The sequence below is a fragment of the Mytilus galloprovincialis genome, chromosome 3 (assembly GCF_965363235.1).
Source record: "Mytilus galloprovincialis chromosome 3, xbMytGall1.hap1.1, whole genome shotgun sequence".
NCBI lineage: Eukaryota > Metazoa > Mollusca > Bivalvia > Mytilida > Mytilidae > Mytilus > Mytilus galloprovincialis.
Window position 1 is genome coordinate 80,379,309 of NC_134840.1, and position 24,330 is coordinate 80,403,638.

The 24,330-nt window shown below is 32.3% G+C and overlaps 1 protein-coding gene across 1 annotated transcript; it reads left to right on the forward strand.

Annotated features, from left to right (window-relative positions):
- Positions 1–3,755: 3,755 nt before the first annotated feature.
- Positions 3,756–22,439, forward strand: LOC143069074 (uncharacterized). The gene is made up of 7 exons (XM_076243522.1): positions 3,756–4,121; positions 7,906–8,004; positions 17,537–17,695; positions 18,469–18,596; positions 20,333–20,471; positions 20,889–21,018; positions 22,260–22,439. Exons 1-7 carry the CDS (start codon positions 3,810–3,812, stop codon positions 22,355–22,357), a joined length of 1,065 nt encoding a protein of 354 aa, XP_076099637.1. The 5' UTR covers positions 3,756–3,809; the 3' UTR covers positions 22,358–22,439.
- The last annotated feature ends 1,891 nt before the right edge of the window (positions 22,440–24,330 follow it).

Genomic DNA, 24,330 nt, shown 5'->3' on the forward strand with positions numbered 1-24,330 from the left:
GAAGAATCTTTTGCTGAATACTGAAATTGTGTGTGCATTCAATCAACACTATAAGTTTTCGAAATGTAAAGGAATATGAAAAGGCAGTCAAGACTTATATTTTTGCGAAAACTAATTTTAGAGATGTAATTGATGTACAGATAACCACGCCACGATTCTCCGTGCAATAGTCAGTGATATTGAATCAGAACTGAGAATCCTAGATGATCGCAAAACTGCCGAAACTGCAATTATACTCTATCTCAACAAAGTCCTCATTCTTTGATCATCTTTGAATAATATTGAATTTGATAAATTCTATTATACTGATACAAGTTTATAGCATGTATTATAATTGATGTATACTCAAAATTGTGTGAATGTTTGTAAAGTTTTGAGTCATTTAAGTGTGTAAAGTTTTGAGTCATTTAAGTTTGTAAAGTTTTGAGTCATTTAAGTTTCTAAAGTTTTGAGTCATTTAAGTTTGTAAAGTTTTGAGTCATTTAAGTGTAAAGTTTTGAGTCATTTAAGTTTCTAAAGTTTTGAGTCATTTAAGTTTGTAAAGTTTTGAGTCATTTAAGTGTAAAGTTTTGAGTCATTTAAGTTTCTAAAGTTTTGAGTCATTTAAGTTTCTAAAGTTTTGAGTCATTTAAGTTTCTATGAGGGAAGACTCCGACTCAGATCATGATTGCCAAAATACGAATATACTAGGATCTACTATAAACAACGATCAGAAATTAAAGGAGGTGGTTGAAATCTCAAAAAATAAAATTAAGTTTAACCCATAACATCTGATTTTCATAGGGCGGGATGGCAGATGGGTATACTTAGTTTCTATTTTTTTTTATCTTTAAAAACAACGCTAATTCTGTAAAAGATTTCTATTTTCTATACTTTTACTCACCTTATTTTTTTCTCGTGACTTCTTTGTGCTCATTTTTTCCTATTCATTATTTTATAGGGCATAAAGAACTAATACCCTGAAGATTTTTGGTGAGGTTCGTGTTGTTGAGTCTCAGGCTAAACTTTGAACTTTTATGTATACGGTGTTATGTAGTTTCGTGGGTTCTCTTCGACTTATGAGTTTTCTATCTTTTGTTCTGGTTTTAAGCTTAAATACAAATTTTAGTGTGAAACAGAAATCATATGACACAGATAGTCATTTAATATAAAACTCCACTTCTATATACATACATTCGTATATACATACGTATATACACACGTATATACATGCGTATATACACACGTATATATACATACATTCATGATATATCGATATCGACAAGAATGAGGCATGGGATATAAGTCGACTATGCTGGACAAAGATGAGGCATGTGATATTAGTCGACTATGCTTTGAAACTTTTTTGCTTGTTTCCAGTGGGTAAACGACGGATTCTCTATTTTTTTTGAAAGAACTCCCTTTTGATTGATCGTTTTTATTTTACGCCAAATTTTTGCACTATTGGTCATTTCGTCGTGATTATTTTTTCTTGGCGGTGGAAGCCGGAGTCTCTGGAGAGAAGCATAGACCGTCGGCGTGAAAACAGAAAATCCTAATCAATTAAGTTTGGAGTCGAGCGCACCTGTTACGTGCGGCGTTAGAACTCACAACCTCATTGTTGACAGGATAGGGATACCCGAGTATTTTTTTTTTTTAATTTCCCTTTATAAAGTCTTAAGCTAAACTCATAGTTAGAGTACTATATATTTAAAAGAAATGTCCATGAACAGATTGAAATCATCAAGACTACTAGTAATTAATGAGAATCTGCTTGGGATTAACATAAAAGGGAATAATAGCTAAAAAAAAAAAAGGGGGGGATGGGGAATGAATGGAGAAAATGAGATAAAAAGTAGAGAATAGTATAAAGTGTGTGCATACACTCAAACATATATATAAATAAAAGAGAATAGTGGTAAAAAAACAAGTATACAGAAAAAAAAATGGCCTAAATAATATAAAATGATTACAGAAATGAAGATCCCCTCAGCAAAACCCGCTTTTTATGGAAAGGTAGAAGTTGAACTATCCAGGAATTTAATTCCACTGGAAGAAATATTATATGTTTTGTCCGGCCCTACACAAAAAATGGTTTGTAATATGTGTTCCTACTTGAAAATGTATTAAAACATTGTTTATAAAAACTCCTTAGAGGACTGAACCTCGGTTTTCAGAAGGAACTGGCAACTATAGATGTCAAGTTACCGCAGTGCTGTAGAACTTGTCCAATTCATAATAAATCTGACTTCCTACTATAAAGTATATTGAAAATGCAGTTTTTACAAAAAAATGTAATGAATAGTGGAGAAATAATCTATACTATTCTATTTCTTCATCTTAAAAATGAATTTACGATTTATTTCTATGATATGACAAGTGTGGATAAAGATGAGTGTGGATAAAGATGAGTGTGGATAGTATGTTTGGATGTTTGACAGTGTCTTATGACAAAAGGAGTTCTATGTTTTTCCTATATGGTGTTATTAACTGTGTTGCACGCTGACAACCAATCTGAGCATTATGAGTGTTATTTATTAAAAAAAAATATGTCCAAGGCATGTAGGAGACAGTAATTACATTAGTTACCAAATTATTATGATATAATATGTTCTACATCTTTGATTTTGGATACATTTTGTAGCTAGGAGAGCAACACATAATAGCTAGGTTCTTTTTTCACGTGTTTTTTTTTTCTAAATGGGACATGATATCTAGTTTTGAGAACATGATATAAGGAGCCTATAATTCAGTGGTTGTCGTTTGTTTATGTGTTACATATTAGTTTTTTGTTTATTTTTTTGATAAAAATTAAGGCCATTAGTTTTCTCGCTTGAATTGTTTTACATTGTCATTTCGGAGCCTTTTATAGCTGATTATGCGGTATTGACTTTGCTGGTTTATCCCTGTACAGTGACATGTAGTTGTTAATTTCTGTGTCGATTTGGTCTCTTGTGGAGAATTGTCTCATTGGCAATCATACCACCTCTTTTTTATATGTATTTGCTTCCTATTGGTATGGTTCTATTTATATTACTTTGTGGTGGATCGTCTGTATCATTAGTTAAAATTTTGTTAAAATGTTCAATTGTTCCTCAGATTAGAATACATTTATTGGTTTTTAGTAATGACAATGCCTGACATGATGCTTGGGGATAGATGAGCTAGGAAGTAAACTTCTGTGCTGATTTATATCAATTCTTTGATTATATCTCCTCCAAAGCTGGTCGAAGTAAAGAAAATTTTGACTAATATGAAAATGATTTCATCAAAAGAACATTTGTGAGCATGCTTCAAAGACTCATAACTGCTCCAAAAGTAATCTGATAGAATTTCAAGCATGTCAAGCCAATATTATCAACATCTACTTAATTAGTCTTAATATGTCTAAATATCTAAAAAGTCATAGTATTCAAGAGGTAATGCAAAGTTATTCCTTTTCATTTTTTGTTTGTTATATGGATACAAATATAAGTGATACATGTACCAATACAATATTTGTTGTGGTATGAAAGTGTAGTAATTATCATTTACTGTAACAATGTTATTTCTATGATATGACAAGTCAGTAATCAGTCTGTTACATGAGAAAAAACACAGAAATCAGAAATTTTATCAGTTATAAGGTATAGGGCGTCTAAATGATCATCAGATTTTTTTAACTGTGTTTATCCGACGATCGTTTATATGCCACCATAACTTATTATTGATAGAATTTCCAATTCTTGTAAAAAAAGTCAAGATCGGAATCAAGTTATGTATTTAGGTACATTCTTTCGTTTTTCGCGGGGTTTTTCCTTTTTCCTGTTGTATGTTGGTCTGAGAAATTAATGCCAGTGAAGATGCTGGAGGAGGAAACACTCTCAGAAAGTTTTGCAAAAATGAGTTTGCAGGATAAGCTTGACTATGTTGACCATGAAATAAGATTATTGCATCAATTTTGTAAACAAACTGGATATAGTGCACACAAAATAAATGAATTTGCAGAGCCGTTTGTCGTTGAATGCCAAAAGGGTCAACGAAAATATTCCTTTAGAATTTTATCATTGATGACAAGCATTGTTGTCTTATTCGGTATTGTCAGCTATGCTTTAGTTTCTCAACCATTTGGACAAGCTTTAGTAAGGATTACTGCAATTCAGGTATTTTATTTAAACACCACAAACAAGCATGACACACTGACTACATGTAGACTGTTCGAGTAGTTAAAAAGATATATATACCTGGCATAACTTTCTATGTATCAATAGTTAGGCAACATACTATTGGACTATAGTTCAATTTTTTTTAATTCTCTTTATACTCTGTCCAGAACAGTCACTCGAGATCTAATTTTTTCAAGACAACAAAGTCAATTGGCTGAAATCATCAGACATTGTCGGAGGACTTTTTAATTGAGTTATCATGGTTATTGTTCTTCAAGGGCATACAATATAGTTACAGGGGAGGTAATGATGTTGCTAAAGTAAATTGTTATTTCGCGACGTCAAACAGTGACTTATCGGGAAAAGATGCAGTTTCTGCTGATTTTTATCATTCAAACTGATTCAACTTGAAAACGAGTTCATTGACCCCTCTTTTTAATATGACATTTGGCTTGATTACGTAAGAAGATTATGTTTACCAATTTTCATGATAACGAAAATATTGCAATTTTTTAAAATTTGATTATTATACAGCAAAAAATGACGTTTTTTTCTACATTTATGAACATTTGATACATTTGAGATATTTGTAAAAATGAAATGTACAATTTATGCAATATATATTTATTTATCATATGTTTAGTACAAAATACAGCAATTTTGTATATCTAATAAAGGTTCTTTTGTCCAGTCTGTATCACCTACCCTGTATCGCATACCCCGTATCGCATGGCTAAACCCATATCGCATGGCTAAACCCGCATCGCATAGCAAATCCTGTATCGCATACCTGGCATGACGTCACAATTTGAATGACGTCAATGTTTGACCTATGACGTCCAGTTGCTGTTCCTCCTAAAAAAATGTCATATCATTTCAACTTAAATCGATATTTTTAAAAAAATCATTACCAAGTAACTTTACTAGCGATTTTCATAAAGAATAAATACAATAAGATGTAGAAATGGCTGTAAAAACTGTAAAAGAAAAAGGCAGCTGAAAAAATACAGGAAAATCATAATGTTCTTTTCTTCCTTATATTTTCAGACGATTTAAAAAAACGGATATGGCATGAATTTGATTCTGTAAAAATATATGATAAACAGAATAATACATGGCAAAATCCGTATTGCATGCTGTATCATCACGAGAAACCAATATCAGTCCTGAGGGCCGAAGGTCCCGATGGCTGATATTGGTCGATTTTGCCATGTATTATTCTATATATAACACATAAATTACAGATAATTTAACAAAAAAACACTTACAGCTCATGTTTATCATTTAAAACAAAAAAGTTGTGTATTTCTATCAAAAGGAAAAATACGTCCACAAATTTGTATTTTACTTTAAGGAAATATCTGAAACTTGAACCTCAATTTCTTAAAAACGTAGCACATGAAGGTATTTTTTTTTAATACATATTTGATGTACAAATGTATTCAGGTAAAAAATAGCGTATATGCAAATTTTCATCCAAATTTAAATACGGGATCAAAACTGTATCATATGCCCTTAAATAATGAAGATTGTTACCAATTTTTTCATGTTGGCCTGTTATCTTATTAAAGGTGGGTCTCTTCCTCTATCTTGAATTTTGAAATTGGTCCAGATCTTTAATTCATGTGAAAATTTAGTGTAGTACATGTATGTAATTCATGTGTAAGGCTCTTAATGTTAAATTAGAAAATTAAATGTTTTATCATATTTTCATTTGTAATTTCTTAAAAAAACCCAACATATTTGTGTTTGGTTCCTTCTTTTTCTTTGACTTTGCAAAATAAGGGGAGATAACTCAGATAAAATAGGGTTCATTTATATTCTAGCGAAGAAGAAAAACTTATAAAAATTATCAGCAATACATGTACATGTACCTGTTAAAACAAAAATACTTTTTTTCATGAATTCTCATCTAGTCAACAATGTTGGAGGCATTAATTGTTGAAAATGCACATAGACCCAAATTTTGTACATGTAGGAGAGCAACACAGGCTGCATGTACAGTATAGTTTGAAATTGTTGGTTTGAAATAAAGACTTTGCTGTTTTGTAAAAAAAAATTCTTATTCTTCTTTTCTGTTTTCTGTGTAGCATATTGACTGTGGAATATTTGATTTCAATTAAGAACATAATATAATGAAAAAGTGTTGCTTCAATGGAGAAATGCAATTTTCTTAAATAGAAAATTCATCATGTGGAAAAGATAAGGAAATAGATTTATTGATTCCAGGGTGTTTTAGTCAAACAGAATTACCATGCCAATTCTATCAGAACTGTGATTAATGAATTCCAGAAAATATGATATTTTTCTTTATATCAAATATTTCTCTGACAATGAAATGTGTAAAAGAATAAAAATTTCAGTCTACTATTTCCCCAAATTTCCCTAACAGAAAACTTATTTTATAATTAAAAACAAGAATAAAAGTAAAATTTAGTTGAAGTGAAAACAACATACTAGATAATAGATATATGTCAATTTAATAGTATCTAAGAAAAGAACTTGGATGTAAACTTTCATATTACTCAATGAAGCGCAAAAATTGCAGGTATGTCAGAGTGACATATTTAAAAATGTATTATGGGAGGCTGAGTTCTTGACATCTCTTAAATTCATGACGCATACATTAACAATGTATGAATTTCATTGTTAATCACTTTCTACCTGAGATCTCTGGCAAAAATACTAAAATTAAAATAATTAAGTTTCAAAGAAGCATAAAATATATTCCAAAGTAATTGACTTTCTGTTGGTCAGAGGCTGTAATGCTCCTCTTGATTGCTTGATTCAACTTTCCTACCAGTCACATGACTTCAAGTCATTTAGATACCCTTCAAGTATTGTAAATTTGTAAAAAATAAGTATTTTTTTTCCATATATCTTAAAATAATTTAATTTTGGCTGAAAGCGTTGTCTATCAGCTCATATACATAATTTTGTCAAGCAACTGTGACATCATCAACATTTTTTCATGATTTATGCTGCTTAAAATGGAATTAAGAATTAAATTATGAGGAATGACCGATATTTATTCTGTCTTTTCTAAATAGAGCAAGTTATTTAGGGTGTACCATATTTTTAATGTTATTTCTAGATCTTCATAGACAGAAAAATATGACTGTCATTCCTTAATCATGTTAATGGGATTTTGTTAATATTTTAAATTTACTTGCATTGTAAAAACCCATTTTATGGGAGTGTTCTATAATCTTTTTGGATTCTTTTCTGAAGAATTACTTAAATTCTGAAACTTTGATGAAATTTTCATTTTTGTTAAAAATTATATAGGGATATGATAGCAGTATTGTATATATGTATTTTCCTGAAATGATTCAAATCCCAACATTTTTTTTCATTATGCGATATTCATGTTAAATTATATTTCATGCATTGAAATAATACTAAAAAAAAACATTTATGAATTGACAATACAATGTTTCGAAGTAGGAGTATGGATCCAGTCATGCTTCAGTGATTCCCTATATACATGTACATGTAATCAACCAAATTTTTCTCACTAAAGGGGGCCTGTGTCCCCACGGCCCCCTAGATGTACCTATGAAATGTACTTAGTAAAAACATGTATTGGATATCACTTTCTATGATTTTTAACAAAGATTAAATTGTAGTTTGAAACTAGGCTATTGCAAGGATTGAAACACACAAGTGACAAGTTAGAGCTACATTACAACGTATTAGTTATTTTCAAGGTTAGCAAAGTATACTGATTTGCAAGGGAAAGAACAACATATAATATACACATTTATATTTTATTTTTCAGTTTTACCCCCTCTATGAATGGATCCAGATACATAACAACGACTGTCTAGTTAAGAATCCATTATTTGTTGACCAATACTTAACTGAAGAAGATTGTCAGGTTAGTGAAATATTTATATCTACCATTATCTACGGTCAGATAAATTTTGACATTTACAACTGCCCATTTATTAATGATTAGGCCACGGGGGGTCAACTTCCTATTATTGGGTATACGGGGATGTGCCAAAAATATGGGTCATAATTTTGCGAGATTTTATATAAAAATGACCCTCCTTTTTAATGACATCCTATATTAAAATGCATTTACGTTTGATAACTATATATTGATTCGGGGTATGATCTACATATCATATATAAATATGCTATTGAGAATCATACATTACTGATTAATGGTCAATTATTATATTAAATTAAATCAATTCATTTGAAAGTTCACCTTTCAAACAAAGTGCTTTCAAATAAGTTCCCAAATGAACCCCGGTGAGTTAGTGGTCATATGGGTCATATTTTAAATATTGTATATAAGTATAGGTCATTCTTTCTTAAATATTTATATAACTATAGGTACTGAATTTCAGTGAATGTTATATTAAAATGGGTACGTTTTTTTATGCAAAAATGGCACACCCCTACCAAGAAAATATCGAAGTTACCCCCCCGTGGATTAGGCCAAAAAAAAATATATGTCTGTTTCCTGCTTCCAAGGCAAATAAATCAGGGTCGGTAGGTCGGGATTTTTTTTTTTTTTTTTTTTTTTTTAATTTTTGCACTCCCTGTCAGATTTGCAGTCGGTTAAATGTCATGTTTGGTTAGGGTCCTGTACCCCAAAATGATTTAATCCCTTTAAAGAAGCTTTAATTGAATAATCCTCCCAGTGCTGACATTTTTTAAACCTTAATTGTACATTTGTGCTGGGAGCAGCCATTTTGATTGTTTGGGCATAGTAAAATATGGATCTGGATCGGACCGGAAACGATTTTTTTCCGGATTTGAATAAAAAGATCTAGGGTCGGGGGGTTTGAGTCAGGGTCGGTCGGGAAACAGGAAACAGACATATATTTTTTTTTGGCCTTAAGATTATGTATCAAGTTTTGTATGAATTTTTGGAAAATGACGCTTTCAGCGGTATGTTTCCGATACTAGTGAACTGAACTTCCATTACATTTCTCTGCCTACCGCGCTTGGTTCGTATTTTCTTTCCATTACATTTCTCCGTCTACCGCGCTTGGTTTCGTATTTACTATTTTACATACAAACTGGAATTTACTTGTATTATCATATTGTGTAGTAATCAACTGGGAACCAGCTTACATACCTCCAGTCCTTATTACCAAAAAGATCGAAGTGTACCAACCAATGTTGTTAAGATACTCATAAATCTATTTTTTGTAACTTTATTGATTATGTGAAGTAAAACTAAAACATTGTTAAAACATTAAAGATATATAATTAATCGGGGAAAACTTGATAGTCTTTTCTTTTTACAAACAACTGCCTTTTTTATAAGAAAATATAATGTGTCCGTGTTGGTCCACTTTCTACTGGTTATAAGACAGATCGAAGTACTGGAAATCCGACTCAATCTTTGTTTACAAAGTTACAATAGTAGAGTCTGTAACAGACTGTATCTGTATGACATGTGAATAAATTGTCGATATCGATGCTGGCTTTAATAGAACAGTTTTATTGGCGGGGCGGGAGAACAGATTTGAAGCTCTCTACGTTTGATGCGTGCACAACAGTGTCGTCTAGCTGATTTGCGCGATCACTGTTACGGAATTCTAGTCAAATCTGCACTTGGTTAAATCGGCACCTGGTCAATTCGGCACCCGGTATAGTCAAATCGGCATCTAGTCAAATTGGCACCTGGTTAAATCGGCACTTGATATAGTCAATTTGGCACCCATGTTAGATTTGTTTAATATATATTTTTGGTGGAAGAAGACTTCAAGTCTTCTGAAGGCCAATGGTGCCGACTTTAAAATCATTGAATCTCCGTATGCAGCATTCGTTTCTGTGTATTACAATTTCATAACAACTTCTGATTCCTGACACCGATTTTTACACATGATTAAGCATCTCAATCATATAATTTGTAAATTAGGATTGAAAAACAATCACTATCGTAAATATGTACCCTTTTATTTATGTAAATTATTAGATTTCATCTCATCTACATGAACGTTAATTTTTTACTTGTAACCGGATGTTTTTACTGTAGGTATTTGTAGTATGCATGCGTGAATTTGGTATCGGGACAACTCGCCCTGTTTACATGTTCGCCCTTGAAGTTACGAATTTGCAATCTTGCAGACAAGAAGATTTTGTTTTGAATAAATAAAAAAGATCTATTTCTTTTTAAATTGTTGTCTTTATTCATTGTTTTCCTTTGTCATGTGAATTAGATGCCCTTCTACTTCAAATGGTTTGAATCTATCTATAAAATTATTCAAGACTCAGTTGACAATAGCAGTATGTTGCTGTTGGGAGAATTTTGATTAAACTCTAAATGCTCATAGAATAAGAAATATAATCTAAACTGAATGTTCCTCCTTCTGAATAATTTATTGCAATATAAATATAAATCCCTTTTGACAAGAGAAGTCTGACTTTTTGTCACAAATATTTTTCCCACATGTGCAAAGGTAAGGCAGGGAGGGGCTATGGATTTTTTTTACGGACAAACTTTTTTTTTCGCCTGTGGCGTAAAACAATTTATTTTTTTCACGACAAGTCGAAAACAATTTTTTTCTTTCAATTTTAGCATTACATACAGTGGCAGCTGAGGGTGAAACAAACATAAAAAAACAAATAATTTTTTTCTCCAAAAAACTAGAAACAAACTTTTTTTTCCAAAAAAATCCACATTTTTAAGGGTTTAATTATTTATATATATTAGTGGATGCCTAAATGACTTTAAATAGGTTCCGATTTGACTAGATGTCGATTTAAACAGGTGTCGATTTGACTTTTTCTATGGGAGCCGATTTGACTTGTACCCTAAGGCCCTAAAGTGAGTTTGAATATTGTATGGTGTTTTACTTGGCGGAATGTCAATACACTCACAGTCAGAGTTATTCTTTGCTTGCTTTTCCACAATGATTGTTTCGTGGTATTCTTTGAATTTCTCGGCAGTTATGGTTCTCTTCGAACATGCTTTTAAGAGGAATTCGTCTGGTTCAATAGCGTGAATCAGCCCCTCAATTTCTTTGTACATAAATACTAACTTTGGCTTCAATGCCTTGTTCGTCTTGTCTGGAGATCTTGTTGTAGTTCCAGTTTGGCAAGCATTTTGGAGACTTATCCATCCTCTTTTGACTTGTAATCGCTGGTGATAAATTTTGCCCCTTGACATGTTTATTTTTGTTACCGGGTAGGGGTCGCATACGTCTAGTTTATTATCCAATCTGACACAAATTTCAAAAACTGGAATGCCACCCAAGTTGACTATATGGTGACCAACTATAACAGCATAATTACTTGGAATTGTGTTTAATACCATGATGGTTCAGTGGCGTAAACTTAAATGGAGACAAAATTTAACATGAAAGATTGTGAAGTGGTGTTAAATTAAAAAAACTGGCTTACTATGATATATGGTTAAAGAATGAATATCAAATTATATGGGTCATGGGCAGAGTTATAATAAAATATCAATATGGTCGAGAAGTGGTTTCAAGTTTCATATAAAGGACCTGACTGACATGAAATAAAAAAGTCAAAGGAGTACCCCTATTTGTCTAATCTTCAATGTGAAATAAAACAAGTATAACAATATTGTGTAAATCTACAGAAATAGAATTTGCTTCAAGTAACAGAAATAACTACATTTGAGTATGTCACTAGAAACTTATTTAATGAGTAATGTAGGTAATTAGTCCTATAACATATGACCTCAAGAGCATTATTTACTATTTCTATTTACTGTTCTGATAAAAAATATTGTACTATTAATGTGTCACACTTCGCATTCAAAAATTAAAAAAAATTAAATATCAGTATAAAAACGTTAAAAATTGAATAAGAATGCGAAGTCATATGTTATAGGACTAGTTGGGTATAAGAGCTTATTACAACAGGAACTTCATAATCAATTGGTTTGAAAGGATACTAGTAGTCTGTATTCTTGATTTAGAAAAATGTAATTGCAAGAAAATAAAATACACAATACTTAGAATACTTTAGATCATTAAGGTAGTCTTTATTTAGTACTTACAAAAGAAAAGCCAGTAGTCATTGGATATTGTAGATGATATAAATAGTCTTGACCTATTTGTTAGTACAAAAGAACAGCTAGTAATCATTGGATATTGTATATTATTCCAGTATTCTTGACCTATTCAGTGCTCGAGCTAGAATTCAAAAGGGGCAGGGTGCCAGTGGAGGGCAGGGCACTTTTTTATGATAGGAGAAGGCACTGCTCATTTCTTTTGTCTACGTCCCTGCGTGTATCACAAGTTCACATATTTTTTTACTGTATATATTGTCAATAAAGATGCATAAGTTGTTGTTATGATTATTTATTCTATAAAATTTGCATAAGAAAAGTCATTCATACTACATGTTCATATAACATGGCAATACACATTCATACTATTAACCAAAAGAGGAAAAATAAACTTACTATTCTCCCCACCCACTCTCCTTCCAAAAAGAAAGAACATAAACTAAACATCTCATAGTTTACCATACATGTACATGACAGAGTAGTTGTATTTCAAAATTTTCATCTAGAGCTTGGCCCTCAAAACTTTTTTTATTGTTTGTGTTTAGGAATATATTATTTAGTGTAGCTTCATCGTGTTGATTTGTGATGAGAGTTTAACTACACACTTCCATTTTTGTAAGTTAATAGCTTGACACCATTCAAACAATTAATATATACATATTTCATAATTGAGAATGTATAAAACATGGATTGCCAAAAGTATGATTATCAAAAATTAATTGCAATATATTTTTTTGTATGTTCAAAGACAGTTAGTATCCTTAAGGTAACATTCTTATATAATTTTATATTCAATTGGTTATTTTTTCCTATTTTTAGTGCTAGATAATATTTTAGGAGCACAATTTTGTAATAAGCTTTTTCAGGGGAAGTAACTCCAAAATTAATTTCCAACATGTTTACGTCTGCTTGTCGCTCACAAGTTGAGATGGACGATGTTTCTGTGAAGGCAAAGTTGATTACTTCAATTCAATTCTAAATTCATGAAAGTCTTCATTCATAATCATACACTCTTCCATTGTGACTTGGAGATCGAAAAGAAAATGCCGACACATTCATCATATTTATGACAAAAAGGTATATTGTCTTAATTAAATTACCTAGTAATTAACACCTTTGAAGTCTTATCCACAATAATTGATTGTAATGACATGATTAACCTCGTTACCTGGGGGCAATCACCAGGTGTCATATATGTAATTTAACTTCTGATAAGAAATCGATGAAACAAAAGACAATTGTACCAAAACGGCACAAGGGTTTTTCAGAAAACGGCGTCAGGGCAGAAGGGCGCGGCTGAGGGCACACAGGGTGCGGCTTAGGGCACCCAGGGCGCAGCTCCCTTCTATTTTGGGCTAACGAGACCACTGCTATTTATATGTACAAAAAAAAACCCAGACAGTAGTCATTGGATACTGTAGATCATTCAGGTAGTCTTGACCTATTTATTTGTACAAAAAAAAAAAAAACAGCCTGTAGTCATTGGATACTGTAGATCATTTAGGTAGTCTTGACTCTTGACCTATTCAGTTGTCATCTTCACTTCACACACTCGTTTACGAATATCCATAATATGCTTACGAGACATGTTGCAATGTTCAACTTATTACGGTATGTGAAAATCAAGACTTGCATATAAAATATCCCAATATTAGAGGCAGTGGCGTCATTTTTCCTCAGAGCTTTCAGCTCTTTGATTAATAAGAAAGCTATGATTGTTAATTAACAAAGGTGATTAATGTGCAAGTCTTATGATAAAAAAAACTAGCATGGAATATGAATGTAGACTCCTACCATGGCTTGAAATTACAAAATTGACCTGAACTGTGTATTTCCACTGACAGGGGAGATATTAACTACATTTGTAGGAGTAGACCCCCTTGATGCACAGCAAATCTTTCCAGTGGCATAAATTTGTCTTTGCCTGATGTGCAATTATAATTCACTGCCACACTGATTTTGATGTGTGAATAGGCAGTCATGTCCCATTGATGACATTGACTCCTAAATAACATGATCAATTCATATAAAATATAAATGACAAAGTTGAAAATTTGGTATGCCGTCAAACCTGGTTTAATCCACCACTTGCAATCAAAAGTGTCCTTACCAAGTTGGAAATATGTAATAAATATAAAAGGTTAGACATTTTTAGCTCACCTGGCCCAAAGGGCCAAGTGAGCTTTTCTCATCACTTGGCCTCCGTCGTCCGTCATCGTCTTCCGTCGTTAACTTTTACAAAAATCTTCTCCTCTGAAACTACTGGGCCAAATTAAACCAAACTTGGCCACAATCATCATTGGGGTATCTAGTTTAAAAATTGTGTCCGGTGACCCGGTCAACCAACCAAGATGGCCACCATGGCTAAAAATAGAACATAGGGGTAAAATGCAGTTTTTGGCTTATAACTCAGAAACCAAAGCATTTAAAGCAAATCTGACATGGGGGTTAAATTGTTTGTCAGGTCAAGATCTATCTGCCCTGAAAATTTCAGATGAATCGGTCAACCCATTGTTGGGTTGCTGCCCCTGAATTGGTAATTTTAAGGAAATTTTGCTGTTTTTGGTTATTATCTTGAATAATATTATAGATAGAGATAAACTGTAAACAGCAATAATGTTCAGCAAAATAAGATTTACAAATAAGTCTATACTACAGAAATGGTCAGTTGACCCCTTTAGGAGTTATTGCCCTTTATAGTCAATTTTTAACCATTTTTAGCTCACCTGGCCGAAAGGCCAAGTGAGCTCTTCTCATCACTTGGCGTCCGTCGTCCGTCGGCGTCCGTCGTCCGTCGGCGTCGTCCTGCGTTAACTTTTACAAAAATCTTCTCCTCTGAAACTACTGGGCCAAATTTAACCAAACTTGGCCACAATCATCATCTGACAGGAAGTAAATTTGTTGCCCTGGAATTAACAGATGAATCGGATAATCGGTTGTTAAGTTGCTGGCCCTGAATTGGTAATTTTGAGGAAATTTTGCTGTTTTTAGCTCACCTGACCTGAAAGGTCAAGTGAGCTTTTCTCATCACTTGGCGTCCGTCGTCCGTCGTCCAGCGTCTGTCGTCCGTCGTCCGTAAACTTTTACAAAAATCTTCTCCTCTGAAACTACTGGGCCAAATTCTACCAAACTTGGCCACAATCATCCTTGGGGTATCTAGTTTAAAAAATGTGTGGCGTGACCTGGCCAACCAACCAAGATGGCCGCCATGGCTATAAATAGAACACAGGGGTAAAATGATATTTTGGCTTATATCTTTGTAACCAAAGCATTTAGAGCAAATCTGACATGGGGTAAAATTGTTGATCAGGTCAAGATCTATCTGCCCTGAAATTTTCAGACGAATCGGACAACCTGTTGTTGGGTTGCTGCCCCTGAAATGGTTATTTTAAGAAAATTTTGCAGTTTTTGGTAATTATCTTGAATACTGTTATAGATAGATATAAACTGTAAACAGCAATAATGTTCAGCAAAGTATGACCTACAAATAAGTCAACATGACCAAAATTGTCAGTCAACCCCTTAAAGAGTTATTGCCCTTTATAGTCAATTTTTAACAACTTTTCGTCATTTTTTGCAACTTTTCTAAAAATCTTCTTCTCTAAAACTACTTTGCCAAATTTAACCAAACTTGGCCACAATTATCATTGTGGTTTATAGTTTAAAAAATGTGTCCGACGACCCAGCCTACCAAAAAAAATGGCCGACATGGCTTAAATTAGAACATAGTGGTAAAAAGCAGTTTTTGCTTTATATCTTTGAAACTAAGACATTAAGGGCAAATCTTTCAAGATTTAAATGTCCATCAGAATAAGATATATCCCCTCACAAATTTTCAGATGAATCTGACAACCTGTTGTTGGGTTGCTGCCCTAAAATGGGTAATTTTAAGGAAATTTTGCAGTTTTTGGTTATTATCTTGAATACTATTATAGATAGAGATAAACTATAAACCGCAATAATGTTCAGCAAAGTAAGATCTACAAATAAGTCAGCATGATCAAAATTGTAAGAGGACCCCTTAAGGAGTTATTGCCCTTTATAGTCAATATTGAACAACTTTTTGTCATTTTTGTAACTTATATAAAAATCTTTTCTAAAACTACTTGGCCAAATTTAACCAAACTTGGCCACAATCATAATACTAGGATATCTATTTAAAAAAAGCGTCTAATGACCCTGCCTACCAACAAAGATGGACGGCATCAGTAAACACAGTAACAGGTGAGCGACACAGGCTCTTGAGAGCCTCTAGTTTTGTTATTATCTTGAATATTATTATAGATAGAGATAAACTGTAAACAGCAATAATGTAACAAAGTAAGAACTAAAAATAAGTCAGTATGACCAAAATAGTCAATTGACCCCCTAAGGAGTTATTGCCCTTCATAGTCAATTTTTAACAATTTTCTTAAAATTTGAAGATTTTCAATAACATTTTCCACAGAAAGTACTGTTATAGATAGAGATAATTGTAAGCAGCAAGAATGTTAAGTAAAGTAAGATCTACAAACACGTCACCATCACCAAAACACAATTTTGTCATGAATCCATCTGTGTCCATTGTTTAATATTCACATAGACCAAGGTGAGCGACACAGGCTCTTTAGAGCCTCTAGTTTGTAAATCTGAGTAATCCTTTACAAAAATCTTCTCCTCTGAAACTACTGGGCCAAATTAAACCAAACTTGGCCACAATCATCATTGGGGTATCTAGTTTAAAAATTGTGTCCAGTGACCCGGTCAACCAACCAAGATGGCCGCCATGGCTAAAAATAGATAATAGGGGTAAAATGCATAATATTATAGATAGAGATAAACAGTGAACAGCAATAATGTTCAGCAAAGTAAGATTTACAAATAAGTCAACACGACTAATATGGTCAGTTGACCCCTTTAGGAGTTATTGCCCTTTATAGTAAATTTTTTACATTTTTCATAAATTTTTGTAGATTTTTAGAAAATATTTTCCACTGTAATTACTGGGCCAAGTTCATTATAGATAGAGATAATTGTAGCAACAAGAATGTTCGGTAAAGTAAGATCTATAAACACATCACCATCATCAAAACACAATTTTGTTATGAATTTATCTGTGTCCATTGTTTAATATGCACATAGACCAAGGTGAGCGACACAGGCTCTTGAGAGCCTCTAGTTTATTTGTAACTACTGCAAAAATATAGACTGGCTGTTTTACAATTAAACTTTCATAGAACTATTATATAATACTATTGTGCATTTCCTATTTCATTTTTCAGTCCAAAAACAAAGTATTTGGGATTTATGTCATAAAACATTAACCTTTTAATCAGATGAGAGTTTATGAGATGTGAACACAGTTTTTCTAATTTATTTTAATTCAAACTGGTTATTAATTAGATATTAATTATAATTTCAGTTGTGCAACCCTATAACTGAGGTGAAAAGAATATCAGATTTAACTGAAGTTCAGTTTGTTGAAGAGTTTATGCAGACTGGACAACATGTGATAGTTAAAGATGGTATGAGAGATTGGCCAGAATCAATGACATCTGTAACGATAGGCAAGATAAAGGAAGTAAGTCTGGTATATCAAAAAGAGACCAAGGCTGCTGTATGGCCTTCAACAATAAGCAAAAAATTAAACGCTTTGCAAGCTATTAAAGGCCCTGTAATAACAAACGTTAAACAATTAAAAAGAGAATAATTAATGAAAGACAAATTAAAGATGATATCCTTTAATAAACTGGATTTTTGCATATTGAAGCCTTTTGTAATATGGAAACTTAGTTGTAGTACACACTGGTTAATGGTATTTTAATTTCATTTTTGTTAATACAGTTTTAGAGTGCATATACATACTAAAGATATCACAAAATTGAACTTCATAAGAATAATGCACTTTACATAACTTACAAAAGCTATATATTATTTTTTTTGGTAATCTTTGGAAACATAACTCACAAGCAAACTCATTTTATGGATGGAGTATATGTATAAGTTTAGCTGTCTCAGCTTATAAATACCTAAAATATGTTGCAAAGTTAGCTAACACTGTATAAGCTCCTTAAAAAAATAACTATTTAGTAAAGCATTTTCTTTCACTATTCAGCTTTCTGTGATACTTTGTTTTTTTGGGGGGATAGTAGTTTCTATGGTGAAGTAACAGTTAAAGAGTTTGTGGATGTGGATTTTGAATTGTAGTTACGCATGTTGAGAGAACTGAACAATTAAATTATGAAAAAATATATATTGTTTGGTATATCCTTTCACAGTACCAATACCCAAGAAAAATTAGTTTTGTAAAATTGCTCATATTTTCACAGTAATTTATTATCTATTTATTTAAAGATTTACCTGAAAGATCCAGCTTTCTTTGACAGTGAACCATGTGACCTGAGTACTAACTTACCATATAGAGATGTGGATGAGTTTATGGAAGAAGAAAATAAAATCAAACAGGGATACTTTATTTCATGGTAAGGAACTGTTAACATGGTTTTCAAGATTACTAACAAATGACTAATGAAATGTTAAGATAAGTTGATGTAGTTTGATGACAATGTGGGAAATTTCCACCAGTGTACAAATGAAGTGGATATGAGCAATGACAATTGCAAATTCAGGAGGGAGGGGGTCTGGGGACCTCCCCTTTTTATGAACAATCAATTCATTTGAATTGGGACATGTCATTGAAAACACCCCATTCTCCCACCTTACCCTTGTTTTGGAACCCAACCTTTTTAAAATGTCTGGATATGCCCCTGAATTATAGGCAACTGTACTTAAAATATGCTCAATATACATATTTTTATGCCCCACCTACGATAGTAGAGGGGCATTATGTTTTCTGGTCTGTGCCTCAGTTCGTTCGTCCGTGTGTCCATTCGCCCCACTTCCAGGGCTTCCAAACGGTCATATATTCCGGACATTTGTATAATGTCCAGTAAAAGTCCGGCTGGGCAAAGCATGAAACGGTCATATACATTTTAGTTTTCAAGGCTTTTTTCGGTCATTTTACAAATAATTCACGATCTTTTTGACCAAACCTTTGCCTTTAACATCCACACATTTCCGGTCATAAAAGTGACATGATGATTAATTACTATCAAAACAACCCCTACTTCAATACTTTCTAATTTTAATCAAGGCTAATTAGTTGTTGGACAGGTAATATCTACCTGTTTAGGTGACAGGTAAACTATGTTCAGTACCGGACATCGTATAAATTGATCGGGCTATTCACAATTATTTTCTTACATTTCAGCGGTTTGTAGCTCATTGATTTAGCCCAAAAGATTAAAATTATAAGAAATTAGATTATCTACATGATTTGATGAAAAATTTTAAAAGGTTTAAATGGAAAATCGTCAGAACCTCACTCCCACGTTGAATGAACTAGAACACGTGTGCGCATGTGCAAAGGTGGGAAATTTAATTATGCATCCTTTATTTCTTCAAAATGCTAAAATTATCATTGATACCTGTATCTAAACGTTCATTTCAAGTATTTTGTTGAAGAAATAACATGTAAAGAGCTTCTTCACTCAGTCATGCTTTGAAACGTACACGGATTTTACGTATCCGTTTATGGTCCATGTTTTACCATTGTCATGTCAATGTCGGATATGAGCATGCTGATGTGCACACTTTGGATGATGCACTGCCAATTTAACAGTTTACATCCAAACATCAAATTCATATCAAAGTAAAGTTTAAAATCGTTTTTTTAATCTAATGTCATTATCATTGGAATGGCCATCTGATTACCATAATTGCCTTTTGTGACTAAGTCTTAAGGGATTAAAATCGGAATCAGATATAAAATGTCCGGCTGGCTCAAATGTTTTTTGGAAGCCCTGCCCACTTCAGGTTAAAATTTTTGGTCAAGTACCCTATATGGTATGATCTTTTTATTTTTAATGCCAAATTAGATTTTTTACCCAATTTCACGGTCCATTGAACATGGAAAATGATAATGCGAGTGGGGCATCTGTTTACTTAAGACAAATTCTTGTTCATTGTGAAACCATGAAAAAAAATATAAAAAAAATGTTTAAAGTATATTAGCAATGATTTAAAAATTTGAGTTACTTCAAGGTTGAAAAATCATGGGAGGTCAACTGTTGTTTCATCCAGTGTAATCATTATTAGTTAAAAATAAATGTTCTGATTGGTCAAGTTTTGTTTAGTAGTGATGTTATTTGTATTTCAGGACAAACTGTATAAAACAAACATCTAAAGCCATGAGGAGGTTTTATAAGAGACCTTACTTCATACCATCTTCAGTGGAGATGTTTGAACAGAATTTTATATATTTCTCTAAGAAATACAAACAGAAGGAAATAGTAGAGGTATTATTTATAGCCGATATTGTATGCTCTCCTTAGATTTAATACAAAGTCATATACATGTTTTATAAATTTCTCTCATTTTCAATGATTAATTGACACATTTCTGTCCCAGTTCTTAGTAGTAGTTATTTATTTTCTATCTATTTCTATCTATTGAAGTTTTTAAATGTGAGACCTATGAATGATAATTCTACATTTTTGGAGTCAACATTAGCTATTTGTATATAAGGATGAATATTTCAGAACATTAACAGCAAGGGGATACATATTTTTGGTATTGTTTGTTACTCTTGTTAAGTCTTGATTCCACCTTATAATAGTTTTTATGAGTCCTTGTTTGTAGGTTTAGTTGTTTTATTGTGTCCCCCCCCCCCCTCTTCACCCTAAAATCTGACCAGCTTGTTATTTACTTTTCAGTTTAAAACAGAGACAGCAATCATAATCTTACTACAACTTAAAGGAAGGAGTACATTTAATCTCTTCCCAGAAGATCTGTGCAATACCTCATGCATTCCAATACAAGATACCCTCAACGAGGGACAGATATGTAAGTATTGTGTAATTTTGGGATAGTATAAAAGTTACATAGCTAATGTGTATGAGAATGTTCTCACATAACCCTTGGCAAAAAAAACATATATTAGAATATTTTTATTTAAACCTTGGCAAAGAAACTTATATGAGAATATTTTTATTAAACCTTGGCAAAAAAAAAACTTGTTTGCAAATGTTAGATTTACACTTTTCAAAAAATTGTGCAGAATCTATCTTTGTTTCAAATAAAGAAATACTTGGCATGAGTCGTTTTATCCTGTCCAGTACTAAAGCAAAAAAAATCAACATTTCATGGCATATAAGAAAATAACCATCACTGGAAGTTAACCAATCGAATTTCTACCCTTATTTAACCTGTGTACAAGTTTTAGTAACCATGTAATCTCAAGTTTACAAAATATTCTATAGAAACCCCAAATAAAAAAAATAATGGTGCTTTGAAATACCAAAGACATATGTTTATTTTTACTGCAATAAAATGTAGGATTAATTACCTACAACTGTCAAATTCAAGAGATTATTTGTTTTGGACCTATTTTTGTATACAACTGGATGTGTCGTACCATTATTTTGTGGTATTACACCTGTACAGTGACAGATAATCAACAGACCTAGAAAAGTTAAAATTTCAGTTTATTTATTTGTTTTTTTAATGATACTGAAGAATCGACATAAACATTATATTATGATTTTGATTGTGTGATGTTATATTTTTTACAACTGTTCTATATCAGTTCTGGAAATCTCCGAATTCGGTAATGTTAACAAATTCGATAACGTTAACGAATTCAGTAACAGTAACCGAATTGATTTACTGAATCCATTAATGAATTCAGTAACTTCAGTGTTTATTTAGTTTTGGCATTTATAAATAAAAAATGGCATGCTGGGAACAATTTCATACAGAACAATAGACAAATTTCTTGAATTCTGCTTGGTAAAATTAAAATCTTTATATGGGTTGATGAAAACCAATGTCAAATGTTCCAAAATCCTTATCATTTCCTTATATATTTTTAAGTGTAAAAAAATAAATGAATTCTGAAGTTACAGAATTCGAAGATATCCAGAACTGATATAAAGGCACATGAAATGGTGAATTGAGCGTAGAACCATGCCAGGAATTTGTTTAATTTTCTTTTGAAATTGTACACATTGTACTGAAAAAAACCACAGAAAGAAATATATTTAAGAACTGTCTAAGACCTTTAAAAGTGATTTTTTTCATTTCAGTGATAGCTATGAATACTCATAAAGTATGGACGTTAGACATCCAAGGTACAGACGGGGAAGAAAACATAGCAATAGGAATTGAGGGGAATTTTAATTGAACTTAATGTACAGAAATCCAGAGATTAACAGTTTAATATTCCATGAATATTTTTTATGTATTAAATTTGATTTTCCAAGAAAGTTATCTTTTTTTTAGGCCACACCAATTTAATTTCTTGTTTTACGGATTTTTGGACTCCAAAATTTGGGGCGAGCGAGCGATTTGAAAATTTTAATAAAAAAATATTTAATTTGCAAATTTTTGAGGCGAAGCTTGAAAAGTAAAGGCGAGCGATTATAATTTTTTTTGTAAACATAAAATAGTAGGTTTTGACAATATTAAAACTTGATTTATCACTTGTACTTTGACATTTCTTTAATTTCTGAAGTATTTTTTCCCTGTTCACCATTGTTCACCAAGAAATAATTAAATCTGGTCTATGTATGTGTGACTGACAATGAGACAATTCTCCATCCAAGTCATAATCAGTTTGGGGGCAACCCCTTAATGTTATAAATATCCCTTTTACATGTTTTTATGAGGGATCAATATAAGTTATAATATATTTGTTTGTACAAAAGGGCTCATATTTTCTCAAAGAACTATATATCTATCTGGTATTAAATGGCCAAAACATGTCCAAGAATTTTGTAATATTCCTGCACTTTATACCATGTTAAATTAACACATTTACTTTAACAGTTTAATATTATTCAAAATAAGTGGACCCCTCTTTTAGAAAAAGTTGTTTAAAATATGATGTAACTCTCCTCTTTTTGAGTACAAAATCCTAAGTTTTCAAAGGTTTTGTATAGAAGAACTAGACAAATCCTTGGTATTTCTATTTTCTTTTCTACATCAGTAAAATGACCCCTTGTCTGAGGGAGGGTTGTTCTCAACCTGATAATAACAAACACAGGTCAAAGTACGGCCTTTTACACAGGGCTTTGATACAGACCAAACAGCAAGCTATAAAGGACCCCAAAATTATTAGCGTACACAATTCGAACAGGAAAACCAACGATCTAATTTATATATCCAAACGGGAAAATACCAATGAACAACATCAACAAACGATAACTGCTGAACGACAGGCCCCTGAATCAATCAGGACAGGTGAATAAACATGCAGCGGCTATGGATAGTTTTGTTTTGCCAGCATATAATATAATTGCAGTTGAAGGCAAATCCTTCAGACGTTCTTTGTACTTTATTCTAACAACGAACATTTTTTGATAGGGAATATAAGTAAGGGGGAAAGAAACCAATTTTTTGTTCTTTACAGGCATTTCCGCTGTTGTAAATTTATATCGGAGCACTCCCTTGGATAAATAGGTTTCATGCTGAAACAAATATTCTCACAGATATTTACACAGTATGGTGGGGTGCTTTTATGTTTAAAATCGTTATATACAGTTTAGACTGTGATTTTAAAAACAAATGTTGATATCTTTTTATAATATTTACAAAAAAAAAGCAGTGCGGGAAATGGACATGATTACATTTCCGGATGCGGGAAGCGGGAATATAAAAAAAAAAATAAAATTCTGTTTTGAAAAAAATAGGTGCGGGCGGGTCCGTCGAACAAGGAATCAAATTGGTGTGGCCTTATTACTAAATACAACTGCAATTTGAAATACGAAGAGGTGGAATGATTGACAACCCTCCACTAGAGACCAAATCATGTAGAAATAAGCAACTGTAAGACCCATACAGTCTTCAACAATCTCAGTCAACAATGAGTGTAATCCATACTGCACAGCAAACTATAAAAGACACTGAAATGACAGATGTTAAAATTTCAAACAACTAATGGCCTGATTCTTGTACAAAACAATAAAATGGATAATAAACAAGGTATACATCATTAAAATACAACCACTGAATTACAGGCTCCTGACTTTAGACTGGTGCATACAGAATGTGGTGGTGTTATACATAAAACAGACATCATATCCCCTGTCCATTGGACAGTGGTGCAACATTAAGTGAAAAACAAATATGATCAAGAACAACTTCTCAGTTACAACT

Coding starts and splice junctions, on each gene's coding strand:
- LOC143069074 (XM_076243522.1), top strand. CDS start 3,810: ATGCCAGTGAAGATGCTGGAGGAGGAAACACTCTCAGAAAGTTTTGCA. Junction 17,696..18,468: donor CGATAGGCAAGATAAAGGAA/GTAAGTCTGGTA, acceptor ATTTATTTAAAG/ATTTACCTGAAAGATCCAGC. Junction 20,472..20,888: donor AACAGAAGGAAATAGTAGAG/GTATTATTTATA, acceptor TTTACTTTTCAG/TTTAAAACAGAGACAGCAAT.